At 41.7% G+C, this 20,585-nt stretch overlaps 1 protein-coding gene and 1 pseudogene across 1 annotated transcript; one reads left to right on the plus strand and one right to left on the minus strand.

Annotated features, from left to right (window-relative positions):
• Positions 1-2,095: 2,095 nt before the first annotated feature.
• Positions 2,096-5,615, minus strand: LOC147455967 (uncharacterized; annotated as a pseudogene).
• Positions 5,616-8,476: 2,861 nt separating this feature from the next.
• On the plus strand, positions 8,477-10,071 carry LOC147455968 (cysteine proteinase COT44-like). Its single transcript, XM_086513785.1, has 4 exons — positions 8,477-9,191; positions 9,293-9,528; positions 9,613-9,747; positions 9,835-10,071. The coding sequence occupies exons 1-4, from the start codon at positions 8,477-8,479 to the stop codon at positions 10,069-10,071; spliced, it is 1,323 nt and encodes a 440-aa protein (XP_086369911.1).
• Positions 10,072-20,585: the final 10,514 nt, after the last annotated feature.

Consider the following 20,585-nt stretch of genomic DNA (forward strand, 5'->3'; position numbering starts at 1 on the left):
CTTGCTACTCTACGCCATGCCCCAATGCCAAAGACTGTGCTTCCTAAAGCACAATGGATGCTTGCCAAAGAAAAATTAGACAAAGTGAAGGGTACCATTGCTTCTATTCGCACACCAACAAGATACATGAGGTCGCTAAACGGAGCTTTCACAAAAGCAAAGAAAGGTGGAATCGTTCGATTGTATGGGTTGAATGCTCATGATTGGCACAAGATGATTCAGATAATGTCCCTCTCCCTATTCTACATATTTTTTGTGTGTATGAATTTCTCTCACTTTTCCTCCCCTAATTTACATTGTAGTTCATTCTGCCAGTGAGTATGTGTATATATCGGGACAAGAAAGTCAAGGATGCTATTTTCAAACTTGGAGAGCTAGTAAGGTACACCACAAGACTCCACTCAACTACGCTTTTTTTTAATTTACACAATAATTTCAACTAGCACTTAGTGTATGCTTGTGTGTTTTCTTGCAGATTTGTGAGCTCTAAGGAAATTGAAATAGATGCTATCCCTGGTGCTCAAACACTTGCAACAGAAACTATATGTGCCATTGAGGATGCATTTCCTCAATCGGTCCTTCTTAGTCAAATCCACCTCTTGGCTCACGTTGGGATGGGGGGAAAAGGGAACAACACCCTGCACACACTGTTTCTCTATAGCCCAAGGTAATAGTTCGCACCCCTATCCACACAGAATCACACACATATGAACACTCTCTGCCGACCTTCACAATACAGACCGCCTTTGAGCAATCCCGGCTACACACACTCGCCCATGAAAAACTTCAATACAATAAACCTATCAAAAACACCATCATATCCCAACATCAATAGACGCATACAACTCCCCAATTGGTAAACGCAGTCACACAGGGAGGCGACACACGCCTCGACCACACATACGAGTTGCCGGCACAATCTCTCTACCTCCCTCTCTACTCACATACACACAATCTCGGAGCCACCGCTACCACGGGCATACGACAACAGACACGAGGCAAATAATATTGACGGCAAACTCGACAAAAAAAGCACAACCCAACTATGTACCACATAAGGCCAATCAAATACAATGATGGCGAATTTGATAGTTGCTAACTTATACCATGATTCTTCGTGCTACTCGATCCTCTCCGCACTGGCAATCTCTTTCCAGCTTTCTCAAAGCAGCTCAGCAGCGCCCTTTGATGCTCATACCGTTTCTCTCGGCTCTTGTTTTGTACTCAGCCAAAGCTTCTCCAAAGGCCTCTCACACCTCTCTCCATGCGCTACCTGCTGCTCCCAGTCCTTCTTCTCAAGGCCTCACCTTCATGTAGCCCGTGGTCCACCCTAGCTCCCAAGGCCCCGCTTTGGTTTCTTTATCGCTCACACATGGTCGTCCCTTCACATGGTTAAGGCTCTTGACGGCTTCTCCTTCACACCACCTGGAAGCCCTGGTTTCCCTTCGATCTTTGCAAACAACACCGCTAACTGCCCTCGTTGACGTCTTCTTGTCCAAAGCTCCTCACTCGATTCCCCTCTTCATGCATAGGCAGCCCCTTGCTCGTCTTTAGTCACAGATGGTGGCCCCCTTCAACCCTTGGACCCTCATTTTGGTTTTCCTTCGTTGGCAACCCCTCTTCAACACATGGCGGCCTTGCTCTGTGGTACTGGCAACCCACCCACTATTGGTAAACAACATCCCCTCCAGAAGGTTCGCGCTCCCTTTTGCTTCTCTGACTTCAACCAGCCCGCCCACTATGGCGGCCTCCCTCCTGTGGTCGACCTCTTATGGCGCCTCAACTCCCCCCCATGCTGCAAACCTGCAACCCTGTTCTCACCTCCCCGCCATGCTACCGCCCCACAGATGGCCCTCAATCAACTCCCCAATCAACCCTTGTGACCTCCAATATACTGCTGAAAGCCACGCCCCCTTTGGCTGCCTCCCTCTCGCTTAGGGTACAACCCTCCTCGCCATGCAATTGATTCCACTCCTCGGCTCCTCCTACTGCAATGGCGGCCCTTCCTATCTTTGGCCACGCCTTCTGCTCTCGGACTCCCACACGGATGGTGACTTTCCTCTTTTCTCTGTCATGCAGCCCGCACCTCCTGAACTGCAGCTCATTTTGTCATGTAGCAACCTTTAAAAGCTTTTTTGTTTTTCCTTTTTTAACTTCTGGCTTGGGCAATGTTCCCACGAGCAAAAAAAGCCATTTTAACATGATTTTGACCATCATCCGGTGATGCATAAATCCAAACTTCTGTATGGCGAGCATCCAAGACCTTGCGCATCTTCATGAAAGTACACCTTGGAATGGTGGCATTCTCGAAATGAGACCTCGCTAAAAACAACTTGGGCTTCTTGCACTTCCATAGGTCAACCATTTTTAGTTGTACCATCATTGTCCAACCCCTTGTTGAACATTCATGCTCAACCATGGCATTATTTAGGTAAAGTAGAATTGCATAATAAGAAGTTGATAGATAGTATTTATATGAAGCAGTAGATAGATAGAGAGAGATTCACTACCTGCCCTAACACCCGCCTGGGTCAAATGGAAAGCCATACCAAGCATAGTGTAAACTCCACCTGGATAAAAAATATGGCATTGATCATCACCATCCATTTGTAAAATTTATACAAACCACCCTAGCGTTGCACTTGTAAACTTATAAGCCAATCCTTCCTGTAGATCTTGACAACATAATGCTTCAAAAAACTGCATGCATGAGCCATCTCCACGCTCAACACAAGCTTGCACATCCCGAAAAACCTTTACATCACATGTCTCCCCGCCAACGGCTAGAGAGCTTGCCATATCATGATTGTCTTCAAACAAGATATCTTGTAGCAATCGGCATAATGGCATTTGTAAAACAACCTTCAGAAGCACATCCACCAACAACATAGCACCAACCTGTGGCAACTGATCGTCCAAAGTAGACACTGGCATATCTTCACCTGTAGACTCTTCAAACATCACTGGCAAAGGCGGCAAGCCTTGTGTATTCTCGCCATAGCTTTAGCAACCAAAACCTGCGACTTGTCATCTACATCGAGCACTGGATCATGGAATCCCCAATCATCTTCATCAAGACATTCTTCTTTAGTCAACATGGCCTGACCATCACAAGGCAAGAGAAAGGGTTGCCCAACCTCTTGGTTCACAAAAAATGTCTCTTCACCTGCAATCTGTTCCGCTTTGACCACCTTATCGACATGCATAACATCATATGTCTCATACCTTGAGAAAGCAGACTCCGTTTCCCATGTGTTATCCGTATCCAAGGCACTGCTATAGCTCAAATAGACCTCGGCTTTCTCCACAAAACTCACCGGCTTTGGCACTTCAGCTATCTTCTCCACTGCTTGCTTTTCGGAAGTGACTTGGTCAAGCACATCAGGCGGTACTCGGTAGACTCCTCTCTGCAGCTGCTGAGGCCTCATAGTCCCACATGGTATCGCCTCTACTCTGTCAGTACGCCCATTCGCTGCTACCACATGTGCATCAACAAAGGGTCAGATTACCTGAAGCTCTTCCCTAGCAATTGGCCTTGGCACCAATGGACTCGCTAGAACCTGCTTTGCCTCTTGCTTCTTTAAAACCTTCTTCGTCGTGCTCTGTGCATAGGCTACTGCCTCTTCGTACATGTATGGCCCATCTATCTCGACTTTATCTCACACTTTTACATGCAAGCAGTCCACAAACTTGGTCATCTTCAAAAAGTTTGCATTCTCTACAGCAGTTATCTTAACCAACTTGCTCCATATGGCCTTGAACTCCCACACGAATGCTTGGAAATCACTGTCAAGGCTTTGCTTTAGTTGTCCATCATCTGCTTCACTTCACTCCACTGTGTGTTGGCTACATATCGGCTTCGGAATGCCGCTTCCAATGTGCTCCAATCTTGTTTTTCTTCAGCCTGCAAGCCCTCATACCATACCTTTGCTTTTGCCACAAATCAGGAGCGGGAAAGCTTGGACCACTCCCTCTTCTCTTGACAAGCCACTCGCCAGCAGAAATAGACCATAGTCTTGCAGCCAAACCTCGGCATCTTCAACACCTGTAAAAATCAAAAAACCCAACCATGCCATTCTTGTTAGATCCTGTTCTTCAAACCGCGACACCGTCTTCGACTTCACCAAGGAGCAATCAGTAGGTCCTTCGTGGGGGGCACCACTGATGGGATGGGGGGGAAAGGGAACAACACCCTGCACATAATACACTGCCTCTCTATAGACTAAGGTAATAATCCGCACCCCTACCCACATAGAATCACACATATATGCACACTTTCTACCGACCTTCACAATACAGACCGCCTTCGAGCAATCCCGGCTACACACACTCGCCCATGAACAACTTCAGTACAATAAACGTATCAAAAACACCATCATATCCCAACATCAATGGACGCATACAACTCCCCAATCGGTAAACGCACTCACATAAGGAGGAGACACACGCCTCGACCACACATACAAGTTGCCCGCACAATATCTCTACCTCCCTCTCTACTCACATACACACAATCTCGGAGCCACCGCTACCACGGGCATATGGCAACAGACACGAGGCAGATAATATTGACGACAAACTCGTCAAAAAAACCACAACCCAACTATGTACCACATAAGCCCAATCTATACAATGATGGCATATTCGATAGTTGCCAACTTCATAGCATGATGCTTCGTGTCGCTTGATCCTCTCCGCACTGGCGATCTCTTTCCAAGATTTCTCAAAGCAGCTCTGCAGCGGCCCCTTTGATGCTCATACCGTTTCTCTCGGCTCTTGTTCTGTACTCAGCCAAAGCTTCTCCAAAGGCTCTCAACACCTCTCTCCATGCGCTACCTGCTACTCCCAGTCCTCCTTCTCAAGGCATCACTTTCATGCAGCCGGTGGTCCACCCCGGCTCTGAAGGCCCTGCTTTGGTTTCTTTATCTCTCACACATGGTCGTCCCTTCGCATGGCTAAGGCTCTTGACGGCTTCTCCTTCACACAGATAGCAACCCTTGGTTTCCCTTTGATCTTTGCAAACAACACCGCTAACTGCCCTTGTTGATATCTCCTCAATCCATTCCCCTCTTCATGCATAGGCAGCCCCTTGCTCGTCTTTAGTCACAGATGGTGGCCTCCTTCACCCATTGGACCCTCCTTTTGGTTTGCCTTCGTTGGCAACCCCTCTTCAGCACATGGCGGCCTTGCTCCCTGGTACTGGCAACCCACCCACTATTGTAAATTGCGCCCCCTCCAGAAGGGTTGGCGCTCCCTTTTCCTTCTCTGACTTCAACCAGCCCACCCACTATGGCGGCCTCCCTCCTGTGGTCGACCTCTTATGGCGCCTCAACTGCCCCCCATGCTGCAAACCTGCAACCCTGTTCTCACCTCCAAGCCATGCTACCGCCCCACAGATGGCCCTCAATCAACTCCCCAATTAACCCTTGGCAACCTCCAATCTACTGCTCAAAGCCACGCCCCCTTTGGCTGCCTCCGTCTCACTCAGGGCTGAACCCTCCTCGCCGTGCAATTGGTGCCACTCCTCGGCTCCTCCTCCTACTGCAATGGCGGACCGTCCTATCTTTGGCCACCCCTTCTGCTCTTGGACTCCCACTCAGATGGCGACTTTTCTCTTTTCTCTGTCATGCAGCCGGCCACCTCCCTCGTTTTGTCCTGTAACAACCTTTAAAGCTTTTTTGTTTTTCCTTTTTTAACTTCTGGCTTGGGCAAGGTTCCCACGAGCAAAAAAAGCCATTAGAACATGATGTTGACCGTCACCCGGTGATGCAGAAATCCAAACTTCCGTATGGCGAGCATGCAAGACCTTGCGCATCTTCATGAAAGTAGACTTTGGAATGGTGGCATTCTTCAAATGAGACCTCGCTAAAAACAATTGCGATCATCACGATCACCTACTTGGCATACACGCCGTGGCAACAGAATGTCGTGCAAACACCCCGCCCAAGATCCCATATCACAAACTTCATAGCACCTCTTTCAAGCATCCCTTGCCTCGTCCCCAAGCTTGTGATATCAACACGTGACTCTGCCACCTGTGATAGGACGAAACATTGACAGCCTCCACTAGCAAGTGCTCCACCTCGGTATACCTCTCCCAGCTGCATCAATATATGGTCAAGGCCCTTGCCATTTGCCTACAAACTACCATGCCCGCGCTTCTTGCATTTCCATAGGTTGATCATTTTGAACTGTACGAACGTGGTGGAGGAGATTGCTATATGTGGAGTAGTGCACGCACGATTGATGTTCTTCTTAGAGAGGTTTTTAAAGACTCTCAAAGATTTTGTGCGGCTACGGTCTCAACTAGAGGCATGTATGATTGAAGGGTGGATCATGCAAGAGGCATTTGTTTACATCTCAGAGTATTTGGCACAAGTTTATCCTTCAATGCCTTGCATGTGGTCAGATGAGGAATATGCAAGAATGACTTTACACTTGCCAAGTGGAAAGGGAAAACTAGCTAGCATGGATATGAATCTATTTCGAGTGGCCAATAACTTTCGTATTCTCAATGCAAAGATTATGACTAAGTGGGTCGATTTGTGGATAGTGGCAAAGGCAAGGCGTTTGCAAGAGAGAAAAGCATGGAAACAATCACATGGAGGAAGGAAAGCACCCCTAGTGCCTAAACACCTTGCATGTTTCCCGTATCTCATTAGTGCAGAGTGGATTCATGAGAGAACGGCCAAAGCAAAAGCGCGCGGAGAAGACATCACCAACAAAGAATGGGAGCATGCACGAGGTTGCGTGCCAAATGTAGAGTACTTATATACCTAAACCATATTATAGATTTTTTTCTTGATTTTATCTTTCTATTTTTTTTTGTAGTACCTTTCCTTTAACTCTATCTACTCAAAGGGTCGTCACTTTCGTACGCGGTGCCACATTGACCAGCGTAGAACCACCATGGATTGTGCCATCATGGATAGTTTTTGACACAGACGGTGATGAAGTCAAGTACCGTGGAACTATTGAAAGATTAATTTTAGAACCTTTCATACCTTCATCTTTGAGTGGAAGTGGTTTGCAAATGTGCCTAGACGACATGAGAATCGCCTCTACATGGTGGACTCTAGTGTGCATCACACAGAGAGGTATGAAAATTTAGTTTTATCGCGCAACTGTGAGCAGGTGAGTGACAACTACCTTTTTTATTCTTATTTGCTTGTAGTATTAATTATACCAATGTTACTCACTTTGAGATTCTCTTTTATAGGTCATCTATATCCCAACAATCCACCAACCAAAACTTTGGTTCGTCATTTCTGTAATACCTCGGGGGAGAACCATTTTTTCTACTAATGAAGTGGAAACCATCTTCAACCCTCTTCCACCTCCAACTTTGGATTAGGTAGAGACAGAGGAGAGGGAGATCGATAAATCAAGTCCGACGACGGCAAGTCTTAGCGAAAATGATTGTCATGATGATGAAATAGAGGATGACAAATTCGAAGATGATGAAACCAACACATCCACAAACGATAATTTCGTTTCTCTCTTTTGAAAGATGATTCATAAACATTTTGAATACTTTAATTAATTCAGATTTTTGATCGTGTAATCATTCTCTCTCTCTCTCTTTCTCTTCCTCTCTCTAATTTTGTGATTATTTTAGTTATAACCACGTGTAATCTTATTATCCCTCCGTCTCTCTCTCTCTCTCTCTCTCTCTCCTTCTCTCTCCTTCTTTCTCTTTTCTTTTTTAAATTTAAAAATTTCATACAATATTCATTAATTTTTATTAAGAAGAAGGAAACACCAAAATTTTTTTAGGGAGGAGAAAGAGGAAGGAAGAATGTTTAAATCAAAATTTGAAAGTTTTAGCACCCCCGAAAATAAGAACGATAATATCAATGATAATTAACGAAAATAAACACGATAATAATAGCAAAAATAATCGCAATAATAATTTAAATAATAAAAAATTCCGTGACCTTTTTTTCTCTTCCTTCTCCAATTGAGTTTGAACTTTCTCTCTACAAAAAGTGATAAAAGACCATAGTAAATAACTAGAGATTTTTATATTATTAGACAATTTTTTTAGTTTCCTCTTAACAATCTAAGGGTATCTAATTTTATAAGCTTTTGGATTCAATATCATACAATTATTCTTTGTTAAGGTTTGTGGCACCTAATAGCTTCATATAGCTTACAACGCAACTTTTCAAAGATTTTTTTTTATTAAAATCAGAATCATTTCTTAGCGACAACAAGTGACTCACTAATTTTACTTTCATCGGAGAATCATGGACATTATAGAAGCCATATTTTTCACGTGATAAGTTTAAGTGCTACATAATTGTTTCCGAAAGTTTTATACAGACAAATTGGCTACTCTTACATCCAGCTAGACAAATTGGCTTCTCTTACATCCAGGTAGGCCGACTCGAGGTTGAGCGGCTAATTATGGAGCATGCTCACAACCTAAGAATCTGTACGTGAGATCATAAAGCCATTGCTGAATTAGACCAGGATGACGATCAACTACAGAGTGGTGTCAATGCTATTGCTGACGGTCGCATTGACGGCCGCATGGAGTAATCATCTTCAAGAAGCAGCTGCAGGCCGGACGTCGAGGGCTCGATTCGACATCCCTAATGATAATGTGGAGGCTAAAGTGGGAGCTTTGCTTGAGCAGCAGGTAGAGGGGATTCTGGAGATGGCGCTTCTGCGAGAAGACAAGGATGTGCCGGTCACCAGTACAAGTGAGGAGAAGCCTGCACTTGGGCTCAAGCGTCATATTAATGGTGAGCCCTTGTCGGCCAGCTCGAGGTCAGAGCCTGTCCTCGGCGCCTTCAGCGAGTGGATGGCAAAGCACAACAAAGTGTGGCGCAGCGCCAACGAGCTGGCCGAGCGGCTGGAGGCCTTCACTCAGAACTTGCATTACATCGAAGCACGCAACAAACAGCTGCGAGAAGAAGGCGCCTCGTATGAGCTTGGCCTCAACAGCTTTGCCCACCTCTCCTTCGACGAGTTCCGCCAGGCCTATCTGCAGGACGGCGGCTACGTGGATCATGTGCGCCGGCGCGCCCACCGCACCAACGTCGGACTGAATGGCCACATCCAGCTTCCCAGCTCGCGACCACGCCCCTTCTTGTACGAAAATGCCACCGTCATTATCCCGCAGTCGGTGGACTGGCGAGAGCGAGGCGCAGTGGTGAACCCCGTCAAGGACCAAGGCTCCTGCGGTATGTACTGGAGTGCATGGTGAGCCACAGCAGTCTAGTATAAACCCTATATCCGAGAAACTAGACGAAAGTCTAATTTTCACTCTTGTACGTATATGCAGGTAGCTGCTGGGCCTTCGCCACCGTGGCCACCGTCGAGGCCGCCCACCAGATCGCCACAGGGGAGCTCCTATCGCTGTCGGAGCAGGAGCTTGTGGACTGCGACCGTGCCTACAACCAAGGTTGTAATGGCGGCCTGATGGATTATGCCTACACTTTCATCATCAACAATGGCGGCCTGGACACGGAAGCTGACTACCCTTATACCGCTCGCAGCGGCCGCTGCAACAGGCGCAAGGTGAAATGATTATACTACTCGGGAGCTCTAGGTTTGCTTAGTCTCGCATGCCGCTTACTGTGCTAATTACTGTTTCTGATGAAGAAGCACGTTTCGACCATCGACGATTACCAGGATGTGCCGGAGTCCGACGAGCAGGCTCTGCTCAAGGCCGTGGCGAATCAGCCTGTCAGCGTGGCGATCGACGCCAGCAGCCGTGACTTCCAACTGTACCAAAGCGTATGTGTGATTTTCTGCTCTGTCGTACCTCGTATATGTAATCCTACAACGCGATCTGAGAAAACTTGCACCCATTGCTGCGTGCAGGGTGTTTTCACTGGAAGCTGCGGCAAGAGCCTAAACCATGGCGTCCTTGTGGTGGGCTACGGGAAGGACACGCAAGGGGAGTACTGGGTGGTACGCAATTCGTGGGGCAGCGGATGGGGCGAGGATGGATACGTGCGCATGCAGCGCGGCGGCTCTACCGACCCGGACGGACTCTGTGGCATCAACATGGAACCCTCCTTCCCCGTCGTCCACTCGGACCGTTCCCAATTTAACTAGTTCATTCTTAACTAAAGAGATGAAATCACTATTTATTTGCTACCATAAGCTATTGTGTGCAACATAGAGTGGGCTGATCACATGCATGAGGGCCATATCATTACATTGTATACACCCATTTATCTTTCTTTTGTAGATGGCCGGAAAGTTAATCATTTTTCAGTAAGCTAAACATGTAACATAGAGTGGCCTCACACACATGAGGGCCATATCATTGTATATACCCATTTATATTTTTTTTAATATGGTCTTAAAGTTCATCATTTTTTAGTAAGCTAAACATGTAATTATTATTCTCTCTCTCTCTCTCTCTCTCTCTCTCTCTCTCTCTCTCTCAATACTTGAAACTAATTGTAAGAAGGAAAGAGCGGCAAGTTGAAGGTGGTTCTTATCCTCACTATAGAAAATAATGTACTATATACCCACGATTTTTGAAAATTGATATTTAAATATAATCTTTTTGAGATTCTTTAGGTAAGGTACTTTTCGTGAAACTTTTGGATTTGAGTCAAATATTTGTTTGCATATGGCTCTCTCTTTCACTCTCTGTGCCGCATAGGAGAAAATAAACAGCATGCAAGGGCGAGGAGTGGCTGAGGGTGCGAGCTGAGTTGAAAGGTGAAACACCTAGGAGTACCCAAGTCCGTGCATGCTAGAAGCGGATGCTTTATCTGCTTGAAGCTCAACATGAGAGAATGTAGGAGCTAGGAAGGTTGTTTAGGAGTTCTGACGGAGAGGTATAGGCCTAAGACAAAAAAGGGGAGGGGGAGAGAGAGAGAGAGAGAGAGAGAGAGAGAGAGAGAGAGAGAATCTTAGGAGTATAGTATTTTATTTTACATTGATCTAGTATGCTATAGATCACATGCTTTACAAAGGGTACTAAAAAATCCATATACTAGCTATAGGGGAATGAACCCAAGAATAGTTCCTTCAAATCACCATGGGTAGCCACTTATATTAGAAGAAAGACTGGTACAACCATCAAGTGTGCTCCCATACTAGGTGGTTAAACACACCCAAAGGCACCATACATCTCACCAAGAGAATAGTATGACCTAAAAGGATGGGTAGAATAGGGGATGATTGTAGATTGCTATATGAAACCCTCAAGATGCTACAAATGGAGAATGCAGTGGCCTTGCAAAATACTCAAAATAACACAATACAAAAAATAAAACGACAAATATGCATACCTGATAAATTTCATAGCACATGATCGAAACTGCATGCGAGCACAGCGAGAGAGAGAGAGAGAGAGAGAGAGAGAGAGAGAGAGAGAGAGAGAGAGAAAGAGCACGTGCACACCCACCTCCTAGAGCAAAGTGCTACATCGGCATGACGAGAGAGAAGGGAGGAGAGGAGAGAAGTAAGACACGAGCATTGGGTGCAATCTCCCCACAATAGTGACCATTTTTCTCTTGCACGTATTTACTTTATAGATTTCTTGAACGGTCAAAGTGAGTACAAACTGGCCGGTCGGTCATAAATAGTAAAAGCTCATAAAAGAGCACTTGAATAATAAAATGCACATAAAATATTTATTCATTCGCACAGGCCTAAGTTGGTTAAGCCTTTTCCACCTGTTAGTTGCAGTAAATACCAAAATATCAATTTCATGACATACCTCTCCGCTAGAAAACAATTGTCCTCAGTTGCAAAGATAAGAATCTGCAAACCATACTTATCAAAACCATGATTAGTATTGTGTATCAAAAATATCATGTTGAGCTTATATGTGAAGCTACTCAATATATGGCTTCTCTATATATGGCACCCAGGTCCCCTCTATATATACATCATCTCATGTGTGTATTCTACACACTTTGGGGTTCTATTCTGTGCTGTGTGTGTGTGTGTGTGTGTGTGTGTGTGTGTGTGTGTGTGTGTGTGTGTGTCTCAACATGATATCAGAGCAGGACGTTTTTGTTTTTTATTTTTCTACTGATTGAAAACTATTTTGCAGAAACTATTAGTGAAAGGCACCGGAATCGATGTTGTCTACAACTTTGTAGAAGAAAGTTTTTTCAAATTCTGCACCGATTTTAAGTTACTGTTCACGGACTACGTACATGCCTGAAAAGCAATTTCGCTTTTTGTTTTTGATATTTTTCCTGATTAAAAACGATTTTGCAAAAACTACCCTCGCAAAGCACCGAAATCAATGTGGTCTACAACTTTGCAGAAGAAAGTTTTTTCAAATTCTGCATCGATTTGAGTTATCGTTCACGGACTGCGTACATGCCTCAAAAGCAAATTTTCTTTTTGTTTTTGATTTTTTTCCTGATTAAAAACGTTTTTGCAGAAACTATTTAGCGAGGCACTCGAATCGATGTGGTCTACAACTTTGCAGAACAAAGTTTTTTCAAATTCTGCACCGATTTTGAGTTATTGTTTGCGGAAAAACAACTTCACTTTTTATTTTTTATTTTTCTCTTGATTGAAGACGATTTTTGCAGAAACTATCCGCTAGAGTCACCGGAATCAATGTGGTCTAAAACTTTGCAGAAGAAAATTTTCCCAAATTTTGCACCAATTTTGAGTTATCGTTGGCGGATTGCGTACATGTCTGAAAATCAACTTTCGTTTTTTGTTTTTTATTTTTCTCGTAATTGAGAATGATTTTGCAGAAACAGCTCGTGGTCTATAGCTTTGCAGAAGAAAGTTTTTTCAAATTCTGCACTGATTTTGAGTTATCGTTTGCGGACTACGTACTTGCCTGAAAAGCAACTTTCGTTTTTTGTTTTTTGATTTTTTTGCTAATTGAAAATGATTTTGCAGATACTATTCGCTTGAACCATTGGAATCGATGTGGTGTACAACTTTACAGAAGAAACTTTCTCTAAATTCTGCAGCGATTTTGGGTTATCTTTCTCGTTCTGCGAATATGTTTGAAAAACAAATTTTACTTTTTGCTTTTGATTTTCCTCATAATTGAAAACTTCTCAATTATATTTTCTCTTCATCAATCATATATTTGTTACTGATGTAACTCTGCTCTGCAAAAGCCAATTACATATCGTTCCGATTCACTCGAGCCGTTGATGATCGTCCGAATTATTGATTCTCGTATAATTATTCTTCTAGAGATATAGTTTACATCGTTTTATTAATAATCTCTCGTTGATACCATAGTGATTCTCGTATAATTATTCTTCTAGAGATATAGTTTACATCATTTTATTGATAATCTCTCGTTGATACCATAGTGATTTTGATGGTACCATGATGATGTTTTGTTAGTACTTTGGTCATGGTGATTTTTGTTGATACCATGATGATATTTCGTTGATACCATGGTTATTCTCGGTGATGCCATGATGATATTTCATTGATTCTATGGTTATTCTTGGTGATACCCTGATGTTATTTCATTGATACCATGGTTATTCTCGGTGATACCATAATGTTGTTTCGTTGATACCATTGTTATTCTCAGTGATACCATGATGTTGTTTCGTTGATACCATGGTTATTCTCGGTGATACCATGATGTTGTTTTGTTGATACCATGGTTATTCTTGGTGATAGCATGATGTTGTTTCGTTGGTACAATGATTATTCTCGGTGATATCATGATGTTGTTTCGTTGATACCATGGTTATTCTCGGTGATACCATGACGTTGTTTTGTTGATACAATGATTATTCTATGATGCTTCTCGTTGATACCATGATGATTTATTCATTTTTATTGATAGAATAATGATATTTTGTTAATAATTTGATGATACTCATTGATATCAGTACGTTCATGAATATCGTTTTATGTAGTATATACACATGTCATTTGCATCATGTAATCACGCATCTTGTACTTTTACGTTCATACTTATATGTTGTCATGCGTATATATGTTGTCAAAGAGTGGCGTTGCGAACCATCTCTTATGGCATTGTGAATGTAATTGTTTCACTAACGATGCTAATAATTTTCATGACTATGTTTTCTGACTCTATGATCTATGTAGGATTGATCAAAGAATTGATTTCATGAAGACAAACTTGGTGACAATAAAAGATTTATGAAGACATGTTTGGTGATGCCATATTGATGACAAGCTACACAACAGATTCACGGAGACACTTCTGATTATAAGCTAATCGATAGCCTTTACACCTCTTTATTGAACCTTTGTATTCATTATTGTATTAGATATTGTATTATGATAGCATAAATCATTGTAAAAGGAGTGATTGTCATAGATGGAGTGATGTAGCTCCTCACATTCAATGTAATATAACATTAAACAATGATGTATTCATATTCTCTTTCTTTCTTAACATTTGTACATTCAATTATTTTTATAATATAACGGTGGGTGTATATAGAGCTGTGGGTTTTTCCCTTGATCCCCCAAGGTTTTTTTCATCCAGAGTTAGGGACCCTTATTTGAGCGGGGGTGTTGAGCTTATATGTGAAGCTACTCAATACATGGCTTCTCTATATATGGCACCCAGGTCCCCTCTATATATACATCATCTCATGTGTGTATTCTACACACTTTGGGGTTCTATTCTGTGCTCTCTCTCTCTCTCTCTCTCTCTCTCTCTCTCTCTCTCTCTCTCTCAAAATATATCACATAGTAAAAGAGAAATTTATGAAAGTAAACAACATTCCTTATGCTTGTCGTCATCCACATAATACCTATTCTAATGTCCGATACCACTAGAATAAGCAATATATGTCATACCCTTATGAATCAGGATATCATTGGTCACACTTATCATTCAATAATCAATTCTCATCAATCTCAATGTCCATTCCAGAAATATTGTCGCGACAAAATCATCATATACCCATTCAAATCCAGTAACAAAATCATACTAAGGACAGTGGTGGCCAGCCATTGCAGCATGATTTTGTGATTGGTGTTGCCTAAATCAGCAAATCTATATCAACAAGACGTGCTACCTAAATCGACAAATTTGCACTAATGCTGCCTAAATCGGCGGATCTACATTTAATTTTGTGTAAAATAACGAACTTGTAATTTATCTGTGTGCTGCCTAAATCGGTGGATCTACAATGATGACTGGTGTTGCCTAAATTGGTGAATCTACACTAGGATGAGCATTTTCAGACTGCCTAAATCAATGAATCTGTGTGCATGTGACCAATGGGCTCGACAAGGCATAAAAGACAAAAATTCACTACTTGTGTGACATAAAATTGGAGTATGCTTAGGTGTCAAGGTACTTACAAACCTTTTTTACTATCCGAAAGCATCTTAAGTACTCTTGTGTGTGACTGTATAGCTTGAGGATAAAGCTTCTCAATAGAAATTACAGTCAGTGTAAGCAACAAGCCATAATGTTATGATGGTTAATTTCACATGCCATAAGAAAATGTAGATAAGCAAAGTATATTTTTCATTTTAAATTGTCCAATGGTATTATCCGTATTGCAAAATTCACGAGTTTGTCCCCCTAAATTTAACTGTAGCAAGAAAATAACGTACAAGGAAATAGAGAAGGTGAGTATTATCGTAGTAGTATATTAAGTGAGAACATTGCGGTATATGTAGATGAGAGATGGTTCATAATGATGAGATCTGAAGACATATGTCAAGAATATATGTATTTAGGAACTGAATGTTTAAAGAGAATTAAAATGTTTTAGAAAACATTGAGAGATTACGTACCTGGAGGTTGTTCAAAGAAATGACTTGTACTCAAACTGTCAATGCTAAACAAGTTCTTAAAAGTAAAGGACAACAACAAATTCATCAATTGGTGAATGGTATTCAAGATAAACAATTTGATTATCTAAAAAGAATTTGTAGACTAAACCAAAGGACAATTGTTCAACCATTTTTAATGCAATTATCAACAAGAGAAATTTAACGACTTTACTATTCTCAATATACAGTAATAGAGTGTATTTTTTTGAATTTTGGCCTAAAATACATATAAATTAGATATTGATATGTCTATATCTATGTGCCAATCATGCTTAGTAGGTTTAGGAATAATATGTGTCCATCTTAGTCCAATTGATACTGCACTACTAGAGGTCACTTAAATTTCGATGCCAAATTACCGGCGTCAATGGCGAGCGTCGGTATATGTCTAGGTAAGTATGGAGGGAGATAAAGTTTTTAAAAAATTTTAATTTTATATGTCTAGGTAAGTATTTTCCGACGCCTGTTCCGATGCAATTCTTGACGTTTGTACGAATGATTTTTTGGTACCGATACCTCTTCCGTCGGACCCTGCAAAAAACAAACCGCGGGCTTTCTCTACGTATTTCTCTTCTTCATGCGCCTTTTCTCTTGCTCTCTTCCCCCTCACCACTTACAGATCCGGTGCGAAACAAGTTGTCCGAGGTGCTAATCTTGCTCGTGGACTACTCCATAGCACTAAGGTGAGGTTGTTTCAAGTTTACTTGTAGGTTTAGTGTTTAGGGTTTAACATGGTGTGTGTGTGTGCGCATTTTTGCAGGTTCGAGGACGTTTACAACACCTTTTCTTGCTCAAATAGGCTGTATGTGAGTGCTTGAACTTTTAATGCATATTAAATTTATTTAAATTAATTTGTATATTGATAAAAGAAAATTTCATGCTTTAAACTTTCAATGCTTTAAAAGAAATTATGGTTTGTGTTGTGAAATTTCATTTTGAATTATGAAAAAATTTCATTTTGGTTTATGAAAAAATCTTGTTTTGAAGAAATTTTGCTTTGAATTATGTCGTTTTTGAAATTATGTGATTGATGAGGTTTAGGTTTTAGGTTCCGGTTAGGTTTAGTTTAGGCTAATGTTAAGTTAGGGTATATATAGGTTATATGTTACGTTATATGTTAAATTATGTTAGGTTAGATTAGCTTATAGGACGTTAATTATGTTAGGTTATCTTATAGGTTAGGCTCTAAGTTAGGTTTAAATTAAAGGTTAAATTTAAGTTATAAGTTAAGCTATAGATTATAGGATAGGTTAGCTAGATTATAGGTCAGGTGTAGGCAACAAGTTAAGGTTATAGGTTGTACGTAAAAAAGTTAGGCTAGGTTGTATGTTAAGTTAACTCATGTTTAGGTTATAGATGGACGTTGTGTTCGGACAGTTAGAACTTATGTAGTTTTATGTTAATCTAAACACTTATTGATGAAACGTCCAAACACGGCCATCTACCAGTCCCTAAATCATAACTCTCTAACCCTATTAGCAGACTGAAATGATCAAGCGCTACACTAATTGGATTTGGAGCGACCAAATCAAAAGTTACCAAACCTAAGCGGATTTACATAGCCTACCCTAACGCTCCAAATATAGTAATGTATTAGCAGCCAAAACAAAATTCGTTAATCTAAAGCCGATAACCCTTAGCAGCTATCTCTAAGCAGACTAAATGGCCTAACGATACCCTAATATGTTTTAGAGTGCTTTACCTTAGCGGCTTTACATAGTGTGTCCTAACCATCCGAACACTGTGCGCCATCTATTAATGGCCAAACGAGAATCCATAGAACCCTAAGCGGCTAGTCCGAAGCAGGTTGAAATGGAAAAATGCTACACTAATCAAGTTTGGAGCGGCCAAACCTAGGAAACTTTACATAGTACACCCTAACACTCCAAAATACGGCCATCTATTAGCGGCTAAACCAACACTAGTCCTAAGATGCTAACCCTAGGTGGCTAGCCCTAAGCGGGTTGAAATGGCTAATTGCTACCTAATCCAACTTGGAAACCTAACCTAAGCAGCTTTACACACCATACCATAAGTTCTAACTGTCCAAACACAATGTCCATCTATTAGCGGCCAAACGAAGATGACTTGTGTACTTTTAAAAATGCAAACGGACTTTGGTTAGGTTACGTTATAGGTTAGGTTTCGGTTATAGGTTAGGTTAGGTGAGAGCTAGCGACGAATAGTAGAAAAAGTGCAAACGGACTTCGAAGATGATTCGTGTACTTCAAAAAACGCAAATGGACTTCGGTTAGGTTAGCCTATAGGCTAGATTTACGTTATGGGTTAGGTTAGGTTAGTTTAGGTTTAGGCTATAGGCTAGGTTAGAGCTAGTGGCAAATGAATAGTAGAAAAATGCAAACAGGCTTCGAAGATGACTCGTGTACTTATAAAAATTCAAATGGACTTCGGTTAGGTTAGGTTTATGTTATAGGTTTAGTTACATTAGGTTAGGTTAGGTTTAGGTTATAATTTAGATTAGATTATAAGTTAGAGCTAGCGGCAAATAGTACAAAAAATATAAATGGACTTCAAGAATGACTCATGTACTTCAAAAAGCACAAAAGGACTTTGGTTAGGTTTTGTAATTTAAGGTGAAGTTATAGGTTAGGTTTAATTTGGTTATAGGTCAGGTTATAGTTTAGGTTATAGACTAGGTTAGGTGCACACAAACTTCAAAAACACTAATATATAGTCATTGACCCTGTGGTCCTAATCTTCGTGTATCTCTAGATTGAGGTGTGTGGGGATCAGACATGGCTAGAGAATGTGAAATTGTTAGAGCTTGAGCTAGCAGTAAATAGTTAAAAAAATGCAATCGGACTTCCAAAGTGCACACAGACTGCAAGAATCTTAATATATAGTCATTGACCAATAAAGATGAGATTATTATCTTGTGGTCCTAATCTCCGTGCACCTCTAGACCGAAATGTGCGAGGATCGGCCTGGCTAGAGAATGTGAGGTTGTTAGAGCTAGCAGCAAATAGTTGAAAAAACCCAATCAGACTTCCAAAGTACACACATACTTCAAGAACCTTAACATATAGTCATTGACCAATAAAAACGAGATTATTACCCTGTGGTCCTAATCTCCGTGCACCTCTAGACCGAGGTGTGCGGATATCGGGCCTGGCTAGAGAATGTAAGGTTGTCATGTATTGTCATGTACTTAGTAATGTGTAGTTATAATAACTAGAGTGTTTTAATTATTTGTTGCATCATTGGTAGATAAAGTACGGACGATAGGATGGAGTGTCCTTGTGTGCATTGCAAGCATCAGATCTTTCAAAAATGAAAAATCTGCGACCAATACATATGCAATCGCGGTCTCCTTCCGATTGAGGAACTACAAGGGGTGCGTTATCAATCTCATGGTCTAGAGAGTGAAGGTCAACTCTGCAAGTAGATATTGCTCCAACTTCATCCAAGAGAAGATGATTTTCAGACAAGCAGCCATCAAATGAGTCCTCCCAACCAATACCTGATGTGGTATTTCAAGAAGTAGAGATGGAGCAGATGTTGGACGCGTTCTTTGACATGGATCCCATCATTGAAAGCATAGAAGACGACAACATTGAACACAATACTGTGGACCAACCTCAATCATCCTATTCATATTGACGGCATGATAGCAACAATAAAGAGGGAAAGATGATGCAAAGTCTTGCAGGCATGCCGCTTTATAGTGGTGAAAAAATCTCAGTTCTTTGTACCGCATTGACAATGCTTAATTTGCACAGCTGGTCTGACGCCTCAGTCACAGTTCTTTTCACGTAAATACATTGTATCCTAAGCATGATAATGTGCAAATTACAGTTCAATAATGTGATCAAGGGGCTGACTTGTTCATGTAACGACAGGTTGCTCAATGATCAAATCTTGCCAGAAGGGAATCACATGCCCCCTACCCATCTAGCCACTAAAAAGCTTCTTACTAATTTGGGCTTGGATTATCACAAAATACATGCATGTCCTTATGATTGTATACTTTTTTCGCAATAAGTATGGAAATTTGGAATAGTGTCCCAATTGTGGATCAAATAGGTACAAGGAGGACACACAAGGAAAATTTATCCCTGCAAAGGTCTTACCATCCAAATGCATGTACTTGTGCATGTGGTCGATGAAGTTGCAGTTGCTGGGGTGGTCCATAGCAGGTGGATGTTCTTCTTGGAGAGATTTATGAAGACTTTAAAGGGGTTTATTCATCAAAGGGCTTGCCCTGAGGGTAGCATGGTTGACGGATGGCTTGTACAAGAGTCTCTTGTCCTCATAAGTGAATTTTTTGTCTCAACTGATACAGAGATGTCCCAAATGTGGACTACTGAGGTCAACATCAAGGTGATAGGGGACGAGCCGCAGGGACAAGGCATCATTAGGGAGATGGACATCACAATGCGAGAAAAGGTTATGAGATTTTTCCTTCTCAACTCAGACATCATGCAAAAGTGGCTAGAGAGGTATGAAGGGCAAAAGCAACAACGCTTGACAGATCGCCCACAATTCAAGCGCAACCATGCCACTAGAAACCTTCCTTTTCCATACCATCTTCAAAAATTGCATGACTTCCCAACTGGGTGGTGGTTAGATGCGACAATCTCAGAGGCAAAGAGGAGTGGAGTGTTGATTATTGAAGAGGAGTAGGAGATGTCAAGCGGTTGCGATTGGAATGTATATTTTCACATCTTCCTTTTTGAGCTCCACATGATTACATTGCTTTCATAACTTTTAGTCTTCTTTAATTTTGTGGCTACAGTATCACAAATATGGAGCTTTGTGATTGCATGGAAAACACTTCAGAGTGCAACGGATCAATGAACAAAGGGTCACTTTCG

Source organism: Adiantum capillus-veneris, chromosome 6, assembly GCF_014529385.1.
Source record: "Adiantum capillus-veneris isolate H3 chromosome 6, ASM1452938v2, whole genome shotgun sequence".
Taxonomy (NCBI): Eukaryota; Viridiplantae; Streptophyta; class Polypodiopsida; order Polypodiales; family Pteridaceae; genus Adiantum; species Adiantum capillus-veneris.